This window comes from Oreochromis niloticus, linkage group LG18, assembly GCF_001858045.2.
Source record: "Oreochromis niloticus isolate F11D_XX linkage group LG18, O_niloticus_UMD_NMBU, whole genome shotgun sequence".
Classification (NCBI taxonomy): domain Eukaryota; kingdom Metazoa; phylum Chordata; class Actinopteri; order Cichliformes; family Cichlidae; genus Oreochromis; species Oreochromis niloticus.
The window spans coordinates 35,257,931-35,278,151 of NC_031982.2; the positions used below are offsets into that span (position 1 = coordinate 35,257,931).

A 20,221-nucleotide genomic window follows, 5' to 3' on the forward strand; every position below is an offset into this window, starting at 1 on the left:
AATCTGTTGAGTCTTTGCTGAACTTTTTCATTAGTATTATGGACATCATGTCTGTTACCCACAACTGAAAGGAAGGAGGAGTGGGGGACTTCCACTGCCTCAGGATTAGCCTCCTGGCAGCAATCAAACCTACTTCCAATGGCCGCTGCACTTTAAACGGGAGCAGCTCTGACGTCAGAGAACATCCAAAAATGACAAGTTCAGGTTCAGGCTGTACAGGTGTCATATATGCTTTGGAATACCAGTCAAATATTTTAGACCAAAAGCCTGTTAACGAGGGAGAAGACCAAAAGGCATGGAACAACGTACCTTCTGCCAGTAAATGGTAAATGGCCTGTATTTATATAGCGCTTTACTAGTCCCTAAGGACCCCAAAGCGCTTTACATATCCAGTCATCCACCCATTCACGCACACATTCACACACTGGTGATGGCAATCTACATTGTAGCCACAGCCACCCTGGGGCGCACTGACACCTGCACCTGTCACACATTGGGGAGACAGAAGGATAAATGTTGTGCAGTCTGAGCTTAGAATAGTGTAACAGGTGGAGGATTTTAACTGAATTAACTGGTGTCTAATGTTCAGGGAGCAAGAATGGATTTTAGACAGACACTTACTCCACATAGATTCAGGCACCTTCATCCCCCATTTATTCTCCCAAGCCTGCCTAATCCCAGCTGTATGCACTACAACAGAAGTACCAAATAACTGTACAATTTTTGTGATATGATGTCTGGAATCAGGTTTTGAGTATTTTGTAGATGCCATGTTCTGACGGTAGAGTTGCAAAATCTTTAAACTTGGACTGGATGTAATGCCTGACCTGCAGATATCTATATAAATGTGAATGCAGCAGATTATGTTTCCCTTTTAGTTGACCAAATGAAGAACATTTGTTATCAATATACAAATCCTTAATAAGAATAAGGGTTTCTCTCCAGTCATGAGAAGTCTTATCTTGCCAAGGAGGCATAAAATCATGATTAAAACATATCTGTACAGATGTGTCTGGCAGTTCCAAAAATCTTCTACTCTGATTCAAGATTCTAATGGTTTGTTGTAATTAAAATATTAGCAGCCCAGTAATAATGTCTGAAAATTGGCAGGCCCAGCCCTCCGTCTCTCTTGGATTTCTGCAAATGCACTTTAGAGATTCTGGCCCTCTTGCCATTCCAAATATAGGACGTTGGCAGCTAATTCATGTGGTTCTGTAGGTCAGTCTGTACGGATAGCACCGACTGGAACTTGGCCTCAAAAGCATCAAACCGTTCATCAGGTTTCTCCAGGATTGATTCAGATATTGTCTTACATATTTCCTGGCATATGTTCTACATTTCAATCTTGTCATCTGTGGTGACAACTTTAGGCTCAGCCAAAGCCCTGCTAGCGCAGCTATCATTAGCACCAAGCGAGAGCTCAAACCCACGCGTCTACATCATACACATGTGCACTAGCCTTCCACACCAGCTTGTTAATCTACCAAAGACCCAGACAGAGTTTTCATTCATTTTAAAGCCTGAAAGCTGTTTTATTTGTTATCATCTATCGTCCACCTGGGCCTTACACAGAGTTTCCATTGGTGGAGGGACTCAACCAAACTGGAGCAGGGCCAAGCGGTGGGTTTGGTGACTCACCCCCAGTTGCCACAGACGCCTCCCCAGTAGGGTGTGGTCCACGAGGGCTGTGTGGTCACCGGCCATTGGACCAGCCATTGAGAGTCACAGCACATAAATGTGTTGGAGCTGCAAGCTGTGGTCCTGCCATGGTCACAGCAGCCTACATGAAGAGGTGGGGGGCCTAAGCTCCCCCCTCCTCTCCAGGATGGCTACTCGGCTGTGGCAGTGGGATCACCTCCTGTTCCACTCACTGAGAGCAGTTCATGTTCCAGGGCCACTGAATACGGCATCGAGTTCTGGAGAAACAGAGACACAAAAAGAAAACTGATGATGATAAAATTAAAAGTTTGATTCATTTTAGTATTACTGCATTTATAACTGTTGAATGATTGTGGCTGAGCTGGGTGCTTAGTTAAAGTGTGTGCGCTAGAACATAAAGGATCATTCCCCAGTAAAAGCAGTAAAAGCAGCTTAAAAACAATCCAACAACTAAAACTGGTCCATTCAGAAAAGAGCTGCTGTTAAAAAAGTGCTTCTGCTGGTGTTCTTGTGGTCAGCAAGCAAACTAATGAAGCTCTGCAATGTGAAAGTGTTATTCACAAGCACACAAAAGGTGCTCTCTAAAACCTTAAACACCAAACAGTGTGAACTTTCCATTTAAATGAAGGAAGAAGAACTGTTTTTAAGGATGACTGGGACATAAAGTTTAACAGGACAGCATATACAGCACTTATTTTTCACTGAATAATGAAAGAGGCAGCTTTCTGCAAGAAGTCTACACTGACCTTTCACCCTTCAGTAAAGGCTCAAACTTGTATATAACTATTGAACATTTCTGAGGAGGAAGAGGAAGTGAGAGAAGTGAACATTCAGCTGAAAGAGGAGACAGAGGGCGACATCATCCAGTAGGCGGTGCTCTCCTTCTGCACTGTGTTCAACCATTGTGTCAATAATAAGTGCTGCTGTGAAGAGAACAATTCTCAGACTGAATGTTGAACATCAGCTAGTTTCTCCTGTTGATTGAAACCTTGTTGTACAGATGGAACATTGGCTGTGGATTATTCTTGCTGCTCTTTTCTTTGGTAAGATACAAACATCAACATGTTTCCTCTGCACACGATTCACAACAAGGACAGAAAGAGGAGATTTCATCATTTACACTGTGGAACTTTTCAATAACTTCAATCATGTTTATTGATCCATCTCTTCCTCTGCATGTTCTGTTCTTCCTCAGAGTGTAAAGGAGAAGACAAAGTGATCCAGGAACAAGGAGATGTCACTGCTGCTGAAGGAGACACAGTTACACTTGGATGTAGATTTGAGACCAGTTACACAAATCCTACACTGATCTGGTACAAACAAGAAGTGAACAGTTACCCAAAGTACATGCTGAAATGTTTCTCAGAAACAACAGATAAATCTGAAGAGTTCAACAACGACAGATTTGATGCCAAAGTTGACAAGAAAAAAAAGTCAGTTCCTCTGAAGATCCAGAAGCTTCAGCTGTCTGACTCTGCTGTGTACTACTGTGCTCTGCAGCCCACAGTGACAGGAAACACCAAAACTCTGTACAAAAACCTTTGGAGCAAAGACAACAGAATACTCCACAACATCCACTAGAGGGAGCCACACACTGTTAAACCTCTGATTCTTGTGTCATTGGACTGATGACAAAGACAACAGAGAAATGAAGCAGTAAAGATCAGAGACAGAGACAGAGCTGCTGTGGAAGCACAAAACTATTTGATTGGCTGAGCTATTAAACTGGCCCCGCCCACTGAAGTTGAGCTCATCCAATGACATTATTTGTTGGTCATTGTGCTGCAGTGGAAGAACATTGTTCATGTGCTGTCTGTCTGGCTTTAATAACTCCAAAGACATGTTGCTGCACCTCTTTTTGCTTCTATCTCACATTATAGGTGAGTTTAAGAACAGGGATTAAAGTTTAGTTGAAGCTGCTGCATTAAGCAGATATACAGACTGCATTTCACTACTTTTCTTCTTTCTTTTTCCAGGACTCACAGCTGGAGACTCAATCAGTCCTCAAGAAACTGAAGTCACTGAAACAGAAGGAAAATCTGTCACACTCACATGTAGCTATCAGACAACAGGTTATGCTAACCTTCACTGGTACAGACATCATTCTGACCTTCAAGCTCCTCAGTTTATACTCTGGAAAGAGGGACAAGGAGGCAGTGATGAATATATTCCTGATAATCGATATCAGTCCACAACATCAGATACAACAACTAGTGTGACCATAACAGCCCTAACCCTGGCAGACACAGCTCTCTACTACTGTGCTCTACAAACACAGTGATACAAAGTGTAGAAGAGGCTGTACAAAAACCTGAACACAGATATCTGACTACTCTTCAAAGAGGAGGGAAGTGGTATTCAAAGCACAGCTTCATATCAGATGGATTCTGCTAATTCCTGTTTTATCAGAGTCACTGTGGTTACAGCTGCTAATGAAACACTGTGGGAGGATTCACATGAGCAGCAAATCCACATCAACCACAAACCAACTGTAGGAACGTTCAGACACAAAGAAACAAAAATAATACAAACACAATGGACTACTAATTTTAATATTTAGAACACAAAACCCATAAAAAAGCCTACATAAATGTTACATGCTTTGTTTTAAATTTACAAACTGAGAGCACATAAAGAACATAAACGTTAAAGTCAGAAAAGAAGCTCTACTCTGGACCTTCTTTAAGTCTCTGCCTTCCCATTCATAATTTTGTCTCTAGTAGAGCTACGGCTTCTGACTTGTGTGTGTGTTCATGTGATGCAACAACACACTACTAGATGGAAAAACAAAATTGGCACATTTTACAAGGTTATTACTTCTCGTGTCTGTTTAATTCTCATGTGCTTCAACAACTAATTTCTAAAAGGCAAATTTTCCCACATGTTTTGCAAGGATATGGTTTTTCACTGTTGAAGATAAATGTCCTGAATGGCAGGAAGCCTCGTGCCAGTGATGTGCTCTGCTGCCTTCACCACCCTCTGGAGTGATTTACGGCTGCTTGCAGAGCAGCTTCGTACCAAACTGTACTGCAGCTCGTCAGCAAGCTCTCGATCGCACACCTGTAGAAATTTGAGGTGATGTTCGCGTTCATGCCAAACTTCCTCAGCCTCCTCAGGAAGTAGAGTCACTGGGGAGCTTTCCTGAAAACAACTAGAGCTTAAATACATGAAACCTTACAACATGATGACATGAGACCTAAACATGGAAATTGCCGACTACAAACAAATGACACTAACACAATATACATACAGAAGGTAACGAGGGAATGTGCAACAGGAGGCAAACACAGCTGAACCTAATCTGACATAACAAGACAGGCAGGAAGCAAAATTGAATACACAGGACACGGGACTATCAAAATAAAACAGGAAGCAAGACACATACAGAGAGGCGGACAAAGACCGCCTCTCTGTACACAAGCTTAACACTGACACCGGGAGAGAAACAAACATGGGGACATGAGTGATTGGGGAAACAGAGAGGGAACATGGAACACCAGGACAAGGGTAAAAGAACGCGAGATGTGGAACAGCAAAAGCAAAGTGACGGAAAACTAAAGACAAGAAACTTTAAATTTAACATAAGCAGAAAACCAGAAAAGTACAAATGACACTGAATCAAAGAAATTTAGAAAACCCCCAAAACACAGCAACACTGGGTCACAGATCCAACACAATCTCTTTATTGTAGATATTGTTTTGTTTTTTTGAATAAGCTTTATTGACAAAGCACAAAACACAGATACAAATTAACAAAACACAGTGTCAGAGGGTTTTGTAAAAAATGAATAACTATTTCCATGACTTTGTTATTTAATAGAAATTTTGACGGTAAGGTCCAATTATTGTAGATATTGTCATTTCTGAGCTCCACTAGAGGGCGACATCATCCAGTAGGCCAGCGGTTCCCAAACTTTTTTTGCGAGGCCCCCCCTTTGTTTTACAAGAAAAATGTCTTGTAAAAATTTTTGAAAGCGCAGCTGTTTCGTCAACACGTAAACGGCGTTTCGAATCACCGAAAACGGAGATTTTTTAAACTCCTTTTTTTGTGTTTACGTGTGGACGAGGAATACAGAGTTCGTCACACAACGTCAAAGGTATGTGCCTTTTTTCACGTCAGGCTGTGCGCCACGTTATTGTTTACATGAGACGAATTGCAGAATGGCAGATAGAGACAAAATACTGTTAATCTGACTATCTCCAGGTTTTACACCCAGTTACTGTCCCTCCATCTAGAAAAGCAGAGGCGTCACGGTGTGATTATTTTACATGTAGTTTTTTCCTGTGTAATAATATTTAACATTGCTGTCAATACATTTTTCAAAAAATGCCTCTCTGTGCAAAATGGATTTAAAAACATAAACAGCTGTGGGATACTGTTTGTCCGTGATTTGAACCGGGGGAACAAATCGTGGCAGGATCAGCCTGATATTATTTGTATCCAGCTGTAACTTTACTGCATAAAGAGCTAACATGTCCAAAATGTCAGGAGTAGTTAGTCATTACAAGAAGTGTTTGTGAACTAAAAATCAAGAATGTGGGATCCTGTTTGTCCGTGATTTGGAGACCCCAGCGCTGCTCCCGATGCAGGGAAAACTATTTGCAGGGGAGACCTACCTCAGCACTTGTGCAGGTGAAGCCAAAGGGAAGATATGCTTCACCATATTTTCTAGTCTTTGGCTTAGAATGAAGTTGGTTTGGAAACATATTCAGCGAAGCTTCATCTCCTGCTTTGCGTTTGTGTAGGCGCCCTGTGCCAACAGTGTCCAAGCGTTTTTTTTGTTTTTTCCCCCTTTTCATACGGCGCCCCCCCTGCAATGGCTCCACACTTTGGGAAGCTCTGCAGTAGGCGGTGCTCTCCTTCTGCACTGTGTTCAACCATTGTGTCAATAATAAGTGCTGCTGTGAAGAGAACAATTCTCAGACTGAATGTTGAACATCAGCTAGTTTCTCCTGTTGATTGAAACCTTGTTGTACAGATGGAACATTGGCTGTGGATTATTCTTGCTGCTCTTTTCTTTGGTAAGATACAAACATCAACATGTTTCCTCTCCTCAGGTTTAAGAATGAGGTTAGAAACAGGAATTTTAATCATTTTAAACTGTATAACTTTTAAATAACTTGTTTATTGTGACGTCTGACAGCAGTCAGTGCAAAGCCAGACTTCACGTCTGTCTTTCTGACTTTTTGGTTAAATAGATTTGAAAACCTGTGAACAGGAGAAATATTCTACATGTAATAGAACTCTTTAAAGCTGCTGATTGTTCTCCTTTAGTCAATCATGTTTATTGATCCATCTCTTCCTCTGCATGTTCTGTTCTTCCTCAGAGTGTAAAGGAGAAGACAAAGTGATCCAGGAACAAGGAGCTGTCATTGCTGCTGAAGGAGACACAGTTACACTTGGATGTCAGTATGAGAGCAGTGGAACAACTAATTATCTCTTCTGGTACAAACAGGATGGAAACAACAGCCCCAAATTCATCCTGATGCGCTATAGCAGGGATCAAGGAAACACAGCAGACGAGTTCAAGGAGAGATTTTCATCCACACTGGATTCCAGCATCAGATCAGTTCCTCTGAAGATCCAGAAGCTTCAGCTGTCTGACTCTGCTGTGTACTACTGTGCTGTGAGGCCCACAGTGACAGGAAACACCAAAACTCTGTACAAAAACCTTTGGAGCAAAGACAACAGAATACTCCACAACATCCACTAGAGGGAGCCACACACTGTTAAACCTCTGATTCTTGTGTCATTGGACTGATGACAAATCTTTAATCTTTCTTTCCAACAGAAATCAGACTGATCAATAACAACATGATAAATGATTGATCACTGATCCCACAGAGGTGGTTGTAGGTAGGTAAAGTACAGACATCCAGGACTTTTTCCATCAACATCTTTACTCAAAAGTGAAAAAGTGCAGAGTTAACTGAACCTTGTGCTACATTACAGTTTTTTTCTTATGGCTTAAGCATATTTTTTTGTAACTATTGGCTATTTTTGCAAACTCTATACACAAATAAGAAAGCTCTTCACCAAATCAGAAAAAAATTGTAGTTTTCTTGCAAAAGCTAATAACTCTTGCTTATGTAACCCACATAAAATGAGGGTACCACTTTAAGGAGTGATAAATATGAGGAGAGATGGACAGCCTGCCCAACCAATCAGATTGCACAGGCCTCAGTATGCTTTGACCAATGGGAAAACGTCCTGCCGCTGTGTTTCAATTTAATTCAATTCAATTTTATTTATATAGCGCCAAATCACAACAAAAGCCGCGTCAAGGCGCTTTATATTGTACAGTAGATTGCACAATAATAAATACAGAGAAAAACCCAACAATCATATGACCCCCTATGAGCAAGCACTTTGGAGTCTATTAGATAGATATGATACAAACCACTGCAGTGCAGTACCTGTAATACCTACAGCATGTTCTAATCGCTCTAATAGGATATTATGGTCAACAGTATCGAACGCTGCACTGAGGTCTAGCAGGACAAGCACAGAGATGAGTCCACTGTCAGAGGCCATAAGAAGATCATTTGTAACCTTCACTAAAGCTGTTTCTGTGCTGTGATGAGCTCTGAAACCTGACTGAAACTCTTCAAATAAGCCATTCCTCTGCAGATGATCTGTTAGCTGTTTGACAACTACTCTTTCAAGGATGTTTGATATTTTGATATCCCACCAACCTTCTATGAGTTCGCTGCTATTTGTGGAGGTAGTCTCATGCTGGCAGGAGAAAAGAGAGACAGAAGCTTTTGAGCTGGAAAAAGTATTAGATATAAGTTGCAACCAACTGTGCTGCACATAAGTTCGCTGGTTATCAGCTACCTTTCATGTTAAAAGTAGCCAAAGTAAGTAAACAGGCGAATGAAAGTACTGTGTGGAGCTGTTAGCCTTCATTAGCTCTAGTTGTTATCAACTGCCTGAAAATTCATCTCAGTCTTCTTCCAGAAAGCCCCGCATTTTCCGACCGAGAGACACCATACCATTGTCTTCGGCCGTGATGCACTGAGATCGGTCAGGGTTTTTTTTGTATGCTGAATTGTTCCTGAGGTGGATTCCTCGGGTGAAATAGATAGCGAGCCTTCCCACCTGGACTTAGAGAGACTGAGATTCGCTTCTTTTCCACTTGATGATCTGCTGCACCTTGCGGTGTGGTAGGACTGTATCACTCACACTTTCACACACAGCTGGTTATACATAAGACCACTGACTGACATTTTTTTTATTATAACCTTTATTTAACCAGGAAAATAATCCCAGTGAGATTAAGAACCTCTTTTTCAAGGGAGTCCTGGCCAAGAGGCGACAACACGTTAAAAATTACAAAGTTACATACATATTGTAAAATAACAATTACATTTTAAACAACAATTTTCTCTGGCTCTCTCAATCTAGACTTAAAAGCATTTAATGAAATAAGATCTGCTATCTTCCAATCTTTTTGCATCTTGTTCCATGTGGATGGGGCAGCATAACTAAAAGCCCTCTTTCCCAGTTCAGTTCTGGCAAATGGAACATTAAGCAACAAAAGATCGCTTGAACGCAAGCTATAGGAAACAGTGCTTTTCCGTGTGAGCAGATCACAAATGTAAGTGGGCATTTGACCAAGCAGGGCCTTATAAATAAAGATGCACCAGTGAGCAAATCTCCTGGAGGACAACGAAGGCCACCCCACATGAACATACAGATCACAACAATGGGTCAAAGCCCTACAGTTTGTAATAAACCGTAAAGAAGCATGATATACTGAATCGATCTTATGAAGACACTGAGCAGAAGCATTCATATACAGCAGATCACCATCATCTAAAACAGATAAAAATGTAGCATTCACAAGACGCTTTTTTGTCTCAAAGGAAAAACAAAATTTGTTTCGAAAGAAAAATCCCAATTTTAATTTGAGTTTTTTCACAAGATTGTCTATGTGAGGTTTAAAGGTCAAAGAATCATCGATTAGGAAGCCAAGATATTTATACGTATGGACCACTTCTATGAGGTCACCCTCAAGAGTGGACACCACAGGGACAGTTTGAGAAGAATTCTTCATGTTTGAAAACAACATTAGCTTGGTCTTATCAGCATTAAGAACCAATTTCAGCTCCAAAAGTGTGTGCTGAACCACGTCAAAAGCTTTCTGCAAGGATTGTATTGCTTTTTCGAGGTTTGAGCCAAAGGAATAAATAACTGTGTCATCAGCATAAAAATGCATACTGGCATTGGACACATTTTGTCCCAAGTCATTTATATACATGATGAACATCAGAGGCCCTAAAATTGAACCTTGTGGCACCCCAGTGTGAATATTCAGAAATTCTGAGCACAGATTTTCACATTTAGTGCATTGAGTCCTGTCACTCAAATAATTAGGAAACAACATGTCTAGACAGCCCTAACGAGAGCAGCCTCTGCTTTAAAATGGCGTGATCCACAGTGTCAAAGGCTTTTGATAGATCAATAAAAAGAGAAGCACAGTGCTGCTTTTTATCGAGAGCAACAAGTATGTCATTTATCACTTTTGTGGCAGCCGTGACAGCACTATGCTGCTTTCTAAACCCAGATTGTAGTTTTGAAAGAATTTCGTTAGAATACAAGAACTCTTTTAATTGCTCACTAACAAGAGATTCAAGGACTTTTGCCAAAACACACAAGTTTGATATTGGCCTGTAGTTAGTCAAAATGGCCGGGTCGCCTCCTTTTAATATTGGCGTAACAAAAGCAGACTTCCAGACAAGTGGGATTTCATTATTCTGAATTGAAAGATTAAAAAGGATCGTAAGAGGTTGTGCAATATAATCAGCTGCTATTTTCAGAAAATAGGGCTCTATTAAGTAACAGATAAATAATATTCTGATTTAGCCTTCTTAATAAGTGTCGTACATTTATTTCTTAATTTCCTAAAGTCTAACCAATCAGTCAGGGAATCGCTTTTTCTAGCTTTTGCCCATGCCACATTACGCTGGTGGATAGACTCTGATAGTTCCGATGAGAACCAAGGGTTTTCCCGTCCCTTAACCCTAAATTTTCTGATAGGTGCATGCTTATTTAAAATCTTCATAAAAATTTCTTTAAAATAATCCCAGGCCAAATGAATGTCTGGTATCAGATTCAGGTATTCCCAGTTTGCCATAGACAAATCATAATGAAACGCTTGCTCATTAAATATTTTAAAATTTCTTTTATACATACATTCTCTCACCCCTACTTTATTTCACACCCTAGGAATTTTTTGGACTTTACCCCTTGGACATTTTTTAGTTGGGACTTTGAATAATAAGCTGTAATGTAGAACATTCTCCACATGTGAAGGGAGTGTGAAATTTTCATTTGAATGTACATTGGATTTGTGTAATCTGTTTCTATAAGAGTTAAGGAGTCAGGTTACTAGGGTGCACCTGAGCATTGAAACCCAAGCTTTGAAACCCTACATTGAAAACCAAAAGTAACACTTGGCCAAGTCATTGTTTTAGTAGTTTGTGTTTTACTTTTCTTTCATTTTTGTAAGTTTCCTTTCTACCATTGTAAAGTGCCTTTAACCTGTGCTTGTCAACTATATGGTTTATTTCAATAAAGTCGGCTGGTTGTTTTGAGTTACATTCTTGTCTCTGTGTCTCATTTAAACACACCCCTGTGCTCCAATAGTCGAACCTATTGGACAATTTATATATTCTTTTCAACAATTCCCCTTACTGTGTTACACCTAACTCTCCAAACCTTCGTAAAAATGGTATTTTCGTATCAAACAGTTAACACAAGCCATGACATTAATAAGCACACAATGCACCAACTATACACTGATGGTATGAATATAAAACACACCTGGCTTTTGCTTTCTCTGTGCACAAGGTAGGCTATGTCAGTTTGAGCTCATACTTTTGTCATAGGTCTGTAAGCATAGAGGGATCCAAACTTCAGGTACTGGTGTTTATTCACACACATCAAAAAAAACACAAGTGTTTATTTCCAAGTCAAAACAAAATAGTATTTCCACTGAGGAAAACAAAGAAATCAGTCTACATCGTGTCGTCTCTCCGGCCACAAAATTTCATCTACATCACATGCAATGTCCTCTAGTCCAAGGCACCGGGGAAAATATCTTCTGGAATGGAGTATCCAGGCTTGACATGATGCCTGGTCAGTATTCCCACATGTCTCCTCCATTGTCTGTAAAAGGGCTATGCGTTGATGGGGTTGACGGTCATAGACCTTCCAGCGCCAGGCAGAGAAGAACTCTTCAATTGGATTCAAGAATGGAGAGTATGGGGGGAGGTTGGGTACAGTGAAGAGTGGGTGATCTGTAAACCAGCTGCGGACCAAAGCAGCCCTATGGAAGCTAACATTGTCCCATATGATGACATATCTGGTCTGCTCTGGTCTCTGAACATTAGTGAGCATGTCATGTAAGGCGTCCAGGAATGTAATAATGTGTGCAGTGTTATATGGGCCCAGGGTTGCATGATGGTGAACAACAGCATTTTGTGGTCCGGTGCACGCTTCGTGGTCCCATATATCCCACAATTCATAGCGCAGCGGTGGGTGTGGATAATTTTGCCGCAAAATACGGCAGAAGGGAGCGGCTGAAGAGTGAACTGGCAAAAGTAAGTACTGAATATTATGTTATTATTTATTATATTATTATTTATGTGCGAATGTTTAATAACGAAGAACATTAAAACATTACTGTTGGCCACATGTCGGCAAAGTTATGTGACATTAGTGATGTTTGTACTAACTTTGTTTTAAAGCCTTTACTTTAAAATATACGCCGTCCAATAGTCGACCTTAATCTGACAGAGAATGTGATGATTTTATGGATAATTAAAGTCAGTCATATATCCACAAACACAACAAGCTGAAAGTCAGTGATGCTGCTCGGTTTGCAGTCCTGAATATGACGGAACAAGCAGGATTCACTGCACTGTTAATGTTAGCTATGTTATATTGCTGCCTCTGTTCGGTGGTGTCGAGCCAAACGGACTTTAACGTGTGTTTGAACGAGCTGACGGTTCACTCGTTAAGCTGAAAGAAAGATGCTTTAATCACAGGAGTCACACATGTGTCCACTGGACCATCTGGAACTCTTCGTGTTTAGCACTCGTAATAACACAAACACTAAATCCTCCTTCTCTTGTGCTGTTTTTTAGCAGTGTATACACCTGAGACTGTCACCTGTCTGTCTGTCCTGCACTCTCTCTCTCTCTCTCTCTCTCTCTCTCTCTCTATATATATATATATATATATATATAAAAAAAAAAACACCCAGCACGCCCCTGCGGGCGGTTTATCCTTCAAGCTCGGGTCCTCTACCAGAGGCCTGGGAGCTTGAGGGTCCTGCGCAGTATCTTAGCTGTTCCCAGGACTGCGCTCTTCTGGACAGAGATCTCCGATGTTGTTCCCGGGATCTGCTGGAGCCACTCGCCTAGCTTGGGAGTCACCGCACCTAGTGCTCCGATTACCACGGGGACCACCGTTACCTTCACCCTCCACATCCTCTCGAGCTCTTCTCTGAGCCCTTGGTATTTCTCCAGCTTCTCGTGTTCCTTCTTCCTGATATTGCTGTCATTCGGAACCGCTACATCGATCACTACAGCCGTCTTCTTCTGTTTGTCTACCACCACTATGTCCGGTTGGTTAGCCACCACCATTTTGTCCGTCTGCATCTGGAAGTCCCACAGGATCTTAGCTCGGTCATTCTCCATCACCCTTGGGGGCATCTCCCATTTTGACCTCGGGACTTCCAGGTTATACTCGGCACAGATGTTCCTGTACACTATGCCGGCCACTTGGTTATGGCGTTCCATGTATGCCTTGCCTGCTAGCATCTTGCACCCTGCTGTTATGTGCTGGATTGTCTCTGGGGCATCTTTACACAGCCTGCACCTGGGGTCTTGCCTGGTGTGATAGACCCCAGCCTCTATGGATCTTGTACTCAGAGCTTGTTCTTGTGCTGCCATGATTAGTGCCTCTGTGCTGTCTTTCAGTCCAGCTTTGTCCAGCCACTGGTAGGATTTCTGTATATCAGCCACCTCCTCTATCTGCCGGTGGTACATACCGTGCAGGGGCCTGTCCTTCCATGATGGTTCCTCGCCTTCCTCCTCTTTCTTGGGTTTCTGCTGCCTGAGGTATTCACTGAGCACGCTGTCAGTTGGGGCCATCTTCGTGATGTATTCGTGGATGTTTATATATATATATATATATATATATATATATATATATATATCATAATAATCTGACAATACATATAATATTGGCCATATTATATTAACATTACCAAAGTAAGATGACTTTAGTCTCATGAACAACATTAGCTGATTGTTATTTACTAACTAATCTTAAATGACTGTTCAGTACAGAAATGACGCCCAACAATCATGTTTTACAGTCCTGTGGTCTCAGCCTCAGATACTCAACTAATCAAAGTGATGTCATGATAAAAATGAAGGACCAACAAAACATTTTTTCTCCTTAATTTCTGTCACACACTGCTGTATGACACGTTTCTCGCGGTTAGTATCATGGTTGCTAGGCAACCTGAACAGTGCGACGAAGGCTAGACCGTCCCATTTCACAAGCCTCTCACTTCCGCACTTCCCGTACTTATAGTACGCACCGTCCGTAGTAGGCGTAGTGTGCGTACTTCAAGCGTGCATACCCTGAATTGGGACACAGCCATAGTTGTGTTACCACCACATTGTCCTGGGACATTGATTATGGCACGGTGTCATAATGTATGTTCCTGCCATGTCTCCTCGTCTTAGTGAGACGAAAACCAGCCTCATCCACAACAAACTGCTCATGACCCATCTGCCTCTAGCTCCATCACTCTCTAGACAAGACAAAAAAAATGTAGCACAGCAGGCACATGCACAGTACTACAGTATGCACTTCCAGATTCAGTACCAATGATACTATAGCTTACCTGCACATAGTCATATCGCAGCTGTTTTACACGTTCACTGTTTCTTTCCAAAGGTGCTCTGTAGATTTGTTTCATTTGGATTCTGTTGTGGGCAAGTACACGACCTAATACAGAAATGCTCACATTTTGTATGTTTTGGAAGGTGGTGTCATCCTCAGTTATGCGCTGCTGAATTTCACGTAGCCTTATGGAATTATTTGTAATCACCATATTGACTATATAGGTTTCTTGGTCTGCAGTGAGCATTCTTCCTCTGCCCCCAGCATCTGGTCGTCTACCAAATCAAATGTGCAGGTACACTGGTACAGTACATGTGAGTGAAATTCTTGTGTGCGAGCTTCACAAGCAACAGAGGTGTGCAAAAATACAATAACATGAAACAAGCAAAATATAAGAATGGCTAAATCTGAGTGTAATAAATATATGTACAATATAAGAGTGTATGCATATTACTGAATGTGTATACTAAATATGTATGTCTACGTGTGTGTATATATATGTGTGTATGTGTGTGTATACATATTTTACAAATTAAATAGAGTAAAACAATAAAATAAATATATAAAATATACAGAGATTGGTGGTTGGATATTGTGCAAAACAGTGGCATTAATGTACAGTATGGAGTGAATAATGTTGGAGTTCCAGTAGTGAGGGTGAGGTGTCTATGACGTGTTCAGCAGTCTGATGGCCTGGTGGAAAAAGCTGTCTCTCAGTCTGCTGGTACGGGACCGGATGCTGCAGAACCTCCTTCCTGATGGAAGTAGTCTGAACAGTTTGTGGCGACTGGAGTCCTTGATGATCCTCCCCGCTTTCCTCAGGCACCGCTTCCTGTAGATGTCCTGGAGGGAGGGAAGCTCACCTCCAGTTATCCGTTCAGAGCACCGCACTACTCTCTGGAGAGCTTTGCGGTTGTAAGCGGTGCTGTTGCCGTACCAGGTGGTGCATCCAGTGAGGATGCTCTCAATGGCACAGCAATAGAAGGTCCTGAGGATGCGGGGGCTCATGCCGAATCTTTTCAGTCTCCTGAGAAAGAAGAGGCGCTGCTGCGCCTTCTTCACTGTTTTGTTTGTGTGTACTGACCACGTAAGATCCTCAGCCAGATGTACACCAAGGAAGCGGAAGCTGCTCACTCTCTCCACAGCAGCGCCGTTGATGGTGATGGGGGTGTGTATTTCTCTGCACCTCCGGAAGTCCACTATCAACTCCTTTGTCTTTGCGACGTTGAGGGTGAGATGGTTGTCTTGACACCAGTGGGTCAGGGCGCGGACCTCCTCCCGTTGGTGATAAGACCCACCACTGTAGTGTCGTCCACAAACTTCACAATGATGTTGGAGTTGCTCGTGGCCGTGCATTCGTAGGTGTAGAGTGAGTACAGGAGAGGGCTCAGTACACACCCCTGTGGAGCACCAGTGTTCAGTGTGATGGGGGATGAGGTGGTGCTGCCCAGTCTGACCACTTGGCGTCTGTCAGACAGGAAGTTAAGGATCCAGCTGCAGAGGGAGCTGCTCAGTCCAAGATCCTGCAGTTTCCTGTCCAGCTTCGAGGGAATGATGGTGTTGAATGCTGAGCTGTAATCTACAAACAGCATTCTCACATACGTGTCTCTCTTCTCCAGGTGTGACAGGGCAGCATGTAGTGTCAGGGCTATGGCATCATGAGTGGACCTGTTGTAGTGGTATGCAAACTGTAGAGGGTCCAGTGAGTCGGGTAGTGCAGAGCAAACGAAGTCCCTGACCAGCTTCTCGAAGCATTTGCTCACGATGGGGGTCAGGGCTAAGGGTCGCCAGTCGTTCAATGAGGAGATGGTGGAAGATTTGGGTACAGGGACGATGGTGGCCATTTTGAAGCAGGCTGGGACTACAGACAGAGAGAGGGAGAAGATGTGTGTAAACACTCCAGCCAGCTGAGCCGCGCATGACTTGAGGACGCGACCGGGAATCCCGTCCGGACCAGTAGCTTTGCGTGCGTTCACCTTCCTGAAGCACTTCTGCACATCCTCCTCAGACACAGTGTGCTCACTGACATCACCCGCGGTGCGCACACTGTCCGGTCTCATGGTGTTCGCTGTGTTGAATCTAGCGTAGAATACGTTTAGATCCTCACACAGAGAGGCCGTGGTCTGCAGTGTGCTGGTTTTCCCTCTAAAGTCTGCGATCGTGTTTAGTCCCTGCCACAAACTCTGAGGGTTGTCAAACTGTTGCTCCACCCTGTCCCTGTACTCATGTTTGGCTGCTTTGATCGTCTTCCGGAGTTGGTAATGTGCGTGTTTGTAGTCCGATGTGTTCGCGGAGGCAAAAGCGGTGCTCCGTGCCGCCAGTGCCGTGCAAAAACATCTCTGTTAATCCTGCATCTCTGTTAACTGTTCTGGATGGGACGACATCTTCCACGCATTTTCTGATAAATCCACAGACTGAGTCTGTGTACTCATCAATGTCATTAGCAGCCACATGAAACATTTCCCAGTCCGTGTGATTAAAACGGTCCCGCAGCGTAGACTCCGATTGGTCCGACCAACGGTCCACCACCCTCAGGGTTGGAGCTTCCTGTTTCAGCTTCTGCCTGTGGGCGGGCAGGAGCAGGATGGAGCGGTGATCTGATTGGCCGAATGGGGCACGGGGGAGGACTTTGTACGCATCCCGGAAAGAGGTGTAGCAGTGGTCAAGTATCCGGTCTCCACGAGTGTTGAAATGGAGTTGGTGGAGTTTTGGTGAAACTTTCTTCAGGTTTCATTTGTTAAAGTCCCCGGTCGTGATAAACGCTGCCTCTGGGTGTGCGGTTTCCTCACTGCTGATCGCGCTGTACAGTTCCCTGAGTGCTCGGTCAGTGTCGGCTTGTGGGGGAATGTAAACAGCCGTAATAATCACTGCTGTAAATTCCCTCGGTAGCCAGAATGGCCGGCACTTAACCATCGGGTACTCCAGGTCCGGTGAGCAGAAGGATTTGACCGGGTGCACGTTCGCATAATCACACCAGCTGTTGTTGATCATGAAACACACACCACTGCCTCTGCTTTTCCCAGTAAGATCCTGTGACCTGTCCGCGCGGTGCACAGAGAAAGTTGTATTGCGGAGTCTGGTACCTTCTCCGATAGCCAGGTTTCTGTGAGGCAGATCACACAGCAGTCCCGCATCTCTCACTGGAATGAGATCCGTGCCCGAAGCTCGCACAGCTTGTTCTCCAGAGACTGCATATTAGCCAGTAATAAACTGGGTAGCGGTGGTCTGTTAGTGCACCGTCTCAGTCAAACAAGAATGCCAGATCTTCTCCCTTTGCGTCGGCGTTTGTGGCCTCCAGGGCCAGAGAACAAAGGCGTCTCAGGTGAGATGAATGGGGGGTCTGCAAACGGAGGGTCCGGAAAGTGATGACAAAGTCCGTCTTTTATGTCCATTAAGGTTTGTCGGTTGTACACAAGGAGACATGTGTACTCGTGAAAAAATAAAGGAAAAGTAAAATTAAACACAAAAACAGCTGTTGCTTGGGGGAGCTTGCGACGAGGCTGCCATACTCGGCGCCATCTTAGATGAACTTCTTGTGTCACTGGACTGATGACAAAGACAACAGAGAAATGAAGCAGTAAAGATCAGAGACAGAGACAGAGCTGCTGTGGAAGCACAAAACTATTTGATTGGCTGAGCTATTAAATCGGCCCCGCCCACTGAAGTTGAGCTCATCCAATGACATTATTTGTTGGTCATTGTGCTGCAGTGGAAGAACATTGTTCATGTGCTGTCTGTCTGGCTTTAATAACTCCAAAGACATGTTGCTGCACCTCTTTTTGCTTCTATCTCACATTATAGGTGAGTTTAAGAACAGGGATTAAAGTTTAGTTGAAGCTGCTGCATTAAGCAGATATACAGACTGCATTTCACTACTTTTCTTCTTTCTTTTTCCAGGACTCACAGCTGGAGACTCAATCACTCCTCAACGAACTGAAGTCACTGAAACAGAAGGAAAATCTGTCACACTCACATGTAACTATCAGACAGATGCAAGTGGTTTTAGTCTTCACTGGTACAGACATCATTCTGACCTTCAGGCTCCTCAGTTTATACTCAGGAAAGCAGAAGGATCATGGAGTGGTGAATATATTCCTGATAATCGATATAAATCAGAAACATCTTCTACATCAACTAATCTGACCATAACAGCCCTAACCCTGGCAGACACAGCTCTCTACTACTGTGCTCTACAAACACAGTGATACAAAGTGTAGAAGAGGCTGTACAAAAACCTGAACACAGATATCTGACTACTCTTCAAAGAGGAGGGAAGTGGTATTCAAAGCACAGCTTCATATCAGATGGATTCTGCTAATTCCTGTTTTATCAGAGTCACTGTGGTTACAGCTGCTAATGAAACACTGTGGGAGGATTCACATGAGCAGCAAATCCACATCAACCACAAACCAACTGTAGGAACGTTCAGACACAATAAAAACTGTCAAACATCCAAAGCTGCTCATTTACACTATTTTATATTTAGTGGATGAGGACATGCAAAAATGCAGCAGAAGCAAAATAAACAGAGTAACAGAGGTTTAGCTCTTTAAGGTAAAATCTCTCACATGAAGCTAAAAGTCCAACCAGGAAGACCATCTCATGCTTATTCCATTTATTCTCTTTGAACTCATCACATCAGATGATGATGCTCTCCTTCATCATTGTCCTGCTCTCATGTTTAAGTGTTTCCCCTCTCAGTGTCAGATGGATGCAGCCCTCCTCCACCTTTCATCAGGACCAGAGTCTGTGGGTCCTTCCACTGAGGTCATCAGCAGTCCTGCTCCACATCACATCCATCCAGATGTTCAGCATGGTTCTTCAGCCCTGCTCCACCAACACAAGAGTCCTGACTCCCTCTGATCTAAACACTGAGGACTGCTCACATATTTCTGCAGCAGCAGGGAGAGTTTCCAGTGAGCAGCTTCATGTCCTCAGAGCAGTCCAGACTTCAAACTTTTGGACATTTCAAACTCCAGTCTTTTGATTGTTTTCCAACAGAGTTCTTAAAGTATGACCACAGCAGATTCAGGAGAACACTGAACGTGCTGTCGACGCAGGTCAACACCGAGGACCTGCTGGTGTAGTCTTTGCAGGTGAAGGACGGATAAACCAGTCTGCACAGATCAGACCAAAAGATTCCAACAAGCAAATCCATCCATGAGGGGTTCTTTCCTTCGATCTAAGGATCGAGATTTTTACTTTGTGTCATGGCTATTTATCAAAAATCTAAATCTGTGGAGTTCATCTTTGGTAAGCAAAAACAGGACATCACGGCTCCTTCTGCCTCTGTGAAAAGATTTTGTTTATTATTCAAATATGCTTTGCTTGTGATTGTGTAAACTCTGAATGACGATTCACTCTGATAAACATGAAGCCTTGCCTATGCTTATCAAATGCCTGTGAAGACAAGTTCCTGTGCAAAGAGCAACGGAAAATGACACTTAAGCAGACGTTTAGTATAGTACGGACAGAATGTTTAGTAAGATATGCATTTGTCAGTTAAGCAATCTATATTCTGAGAACAGGCGGAGACTGCCTCCGTCTGCTGTGTAACCTACATGCCTATATAAACTGCAATAAAGAAGAGTACTGGTGTGACTGTCTCTTCAGACGCTCACCCCATGTACATGT

General features: G+C 42.9%; 1 gene segment (V, D, J or C); it reads left to right on the forward strand.

Annotated features, from left to right (window-relative positions):
* Nucleotides 1–6,508: 6,508 nt before the first annotated feature.
* Nucleotides 6,509–7,379, forward strand: LOC112842808 (T cell receptor alpha variable 38-2/delta variable 8-like). The segment is given in 2 exon segments: nt 6,509–6,681; nt 6,988–7,379. Coding segments are annotated over 2 exon segments (429 nt in total).
* The last annotated feature ends 12,842 nt before the right edge of the window (nt 7,380–20,221 follow it).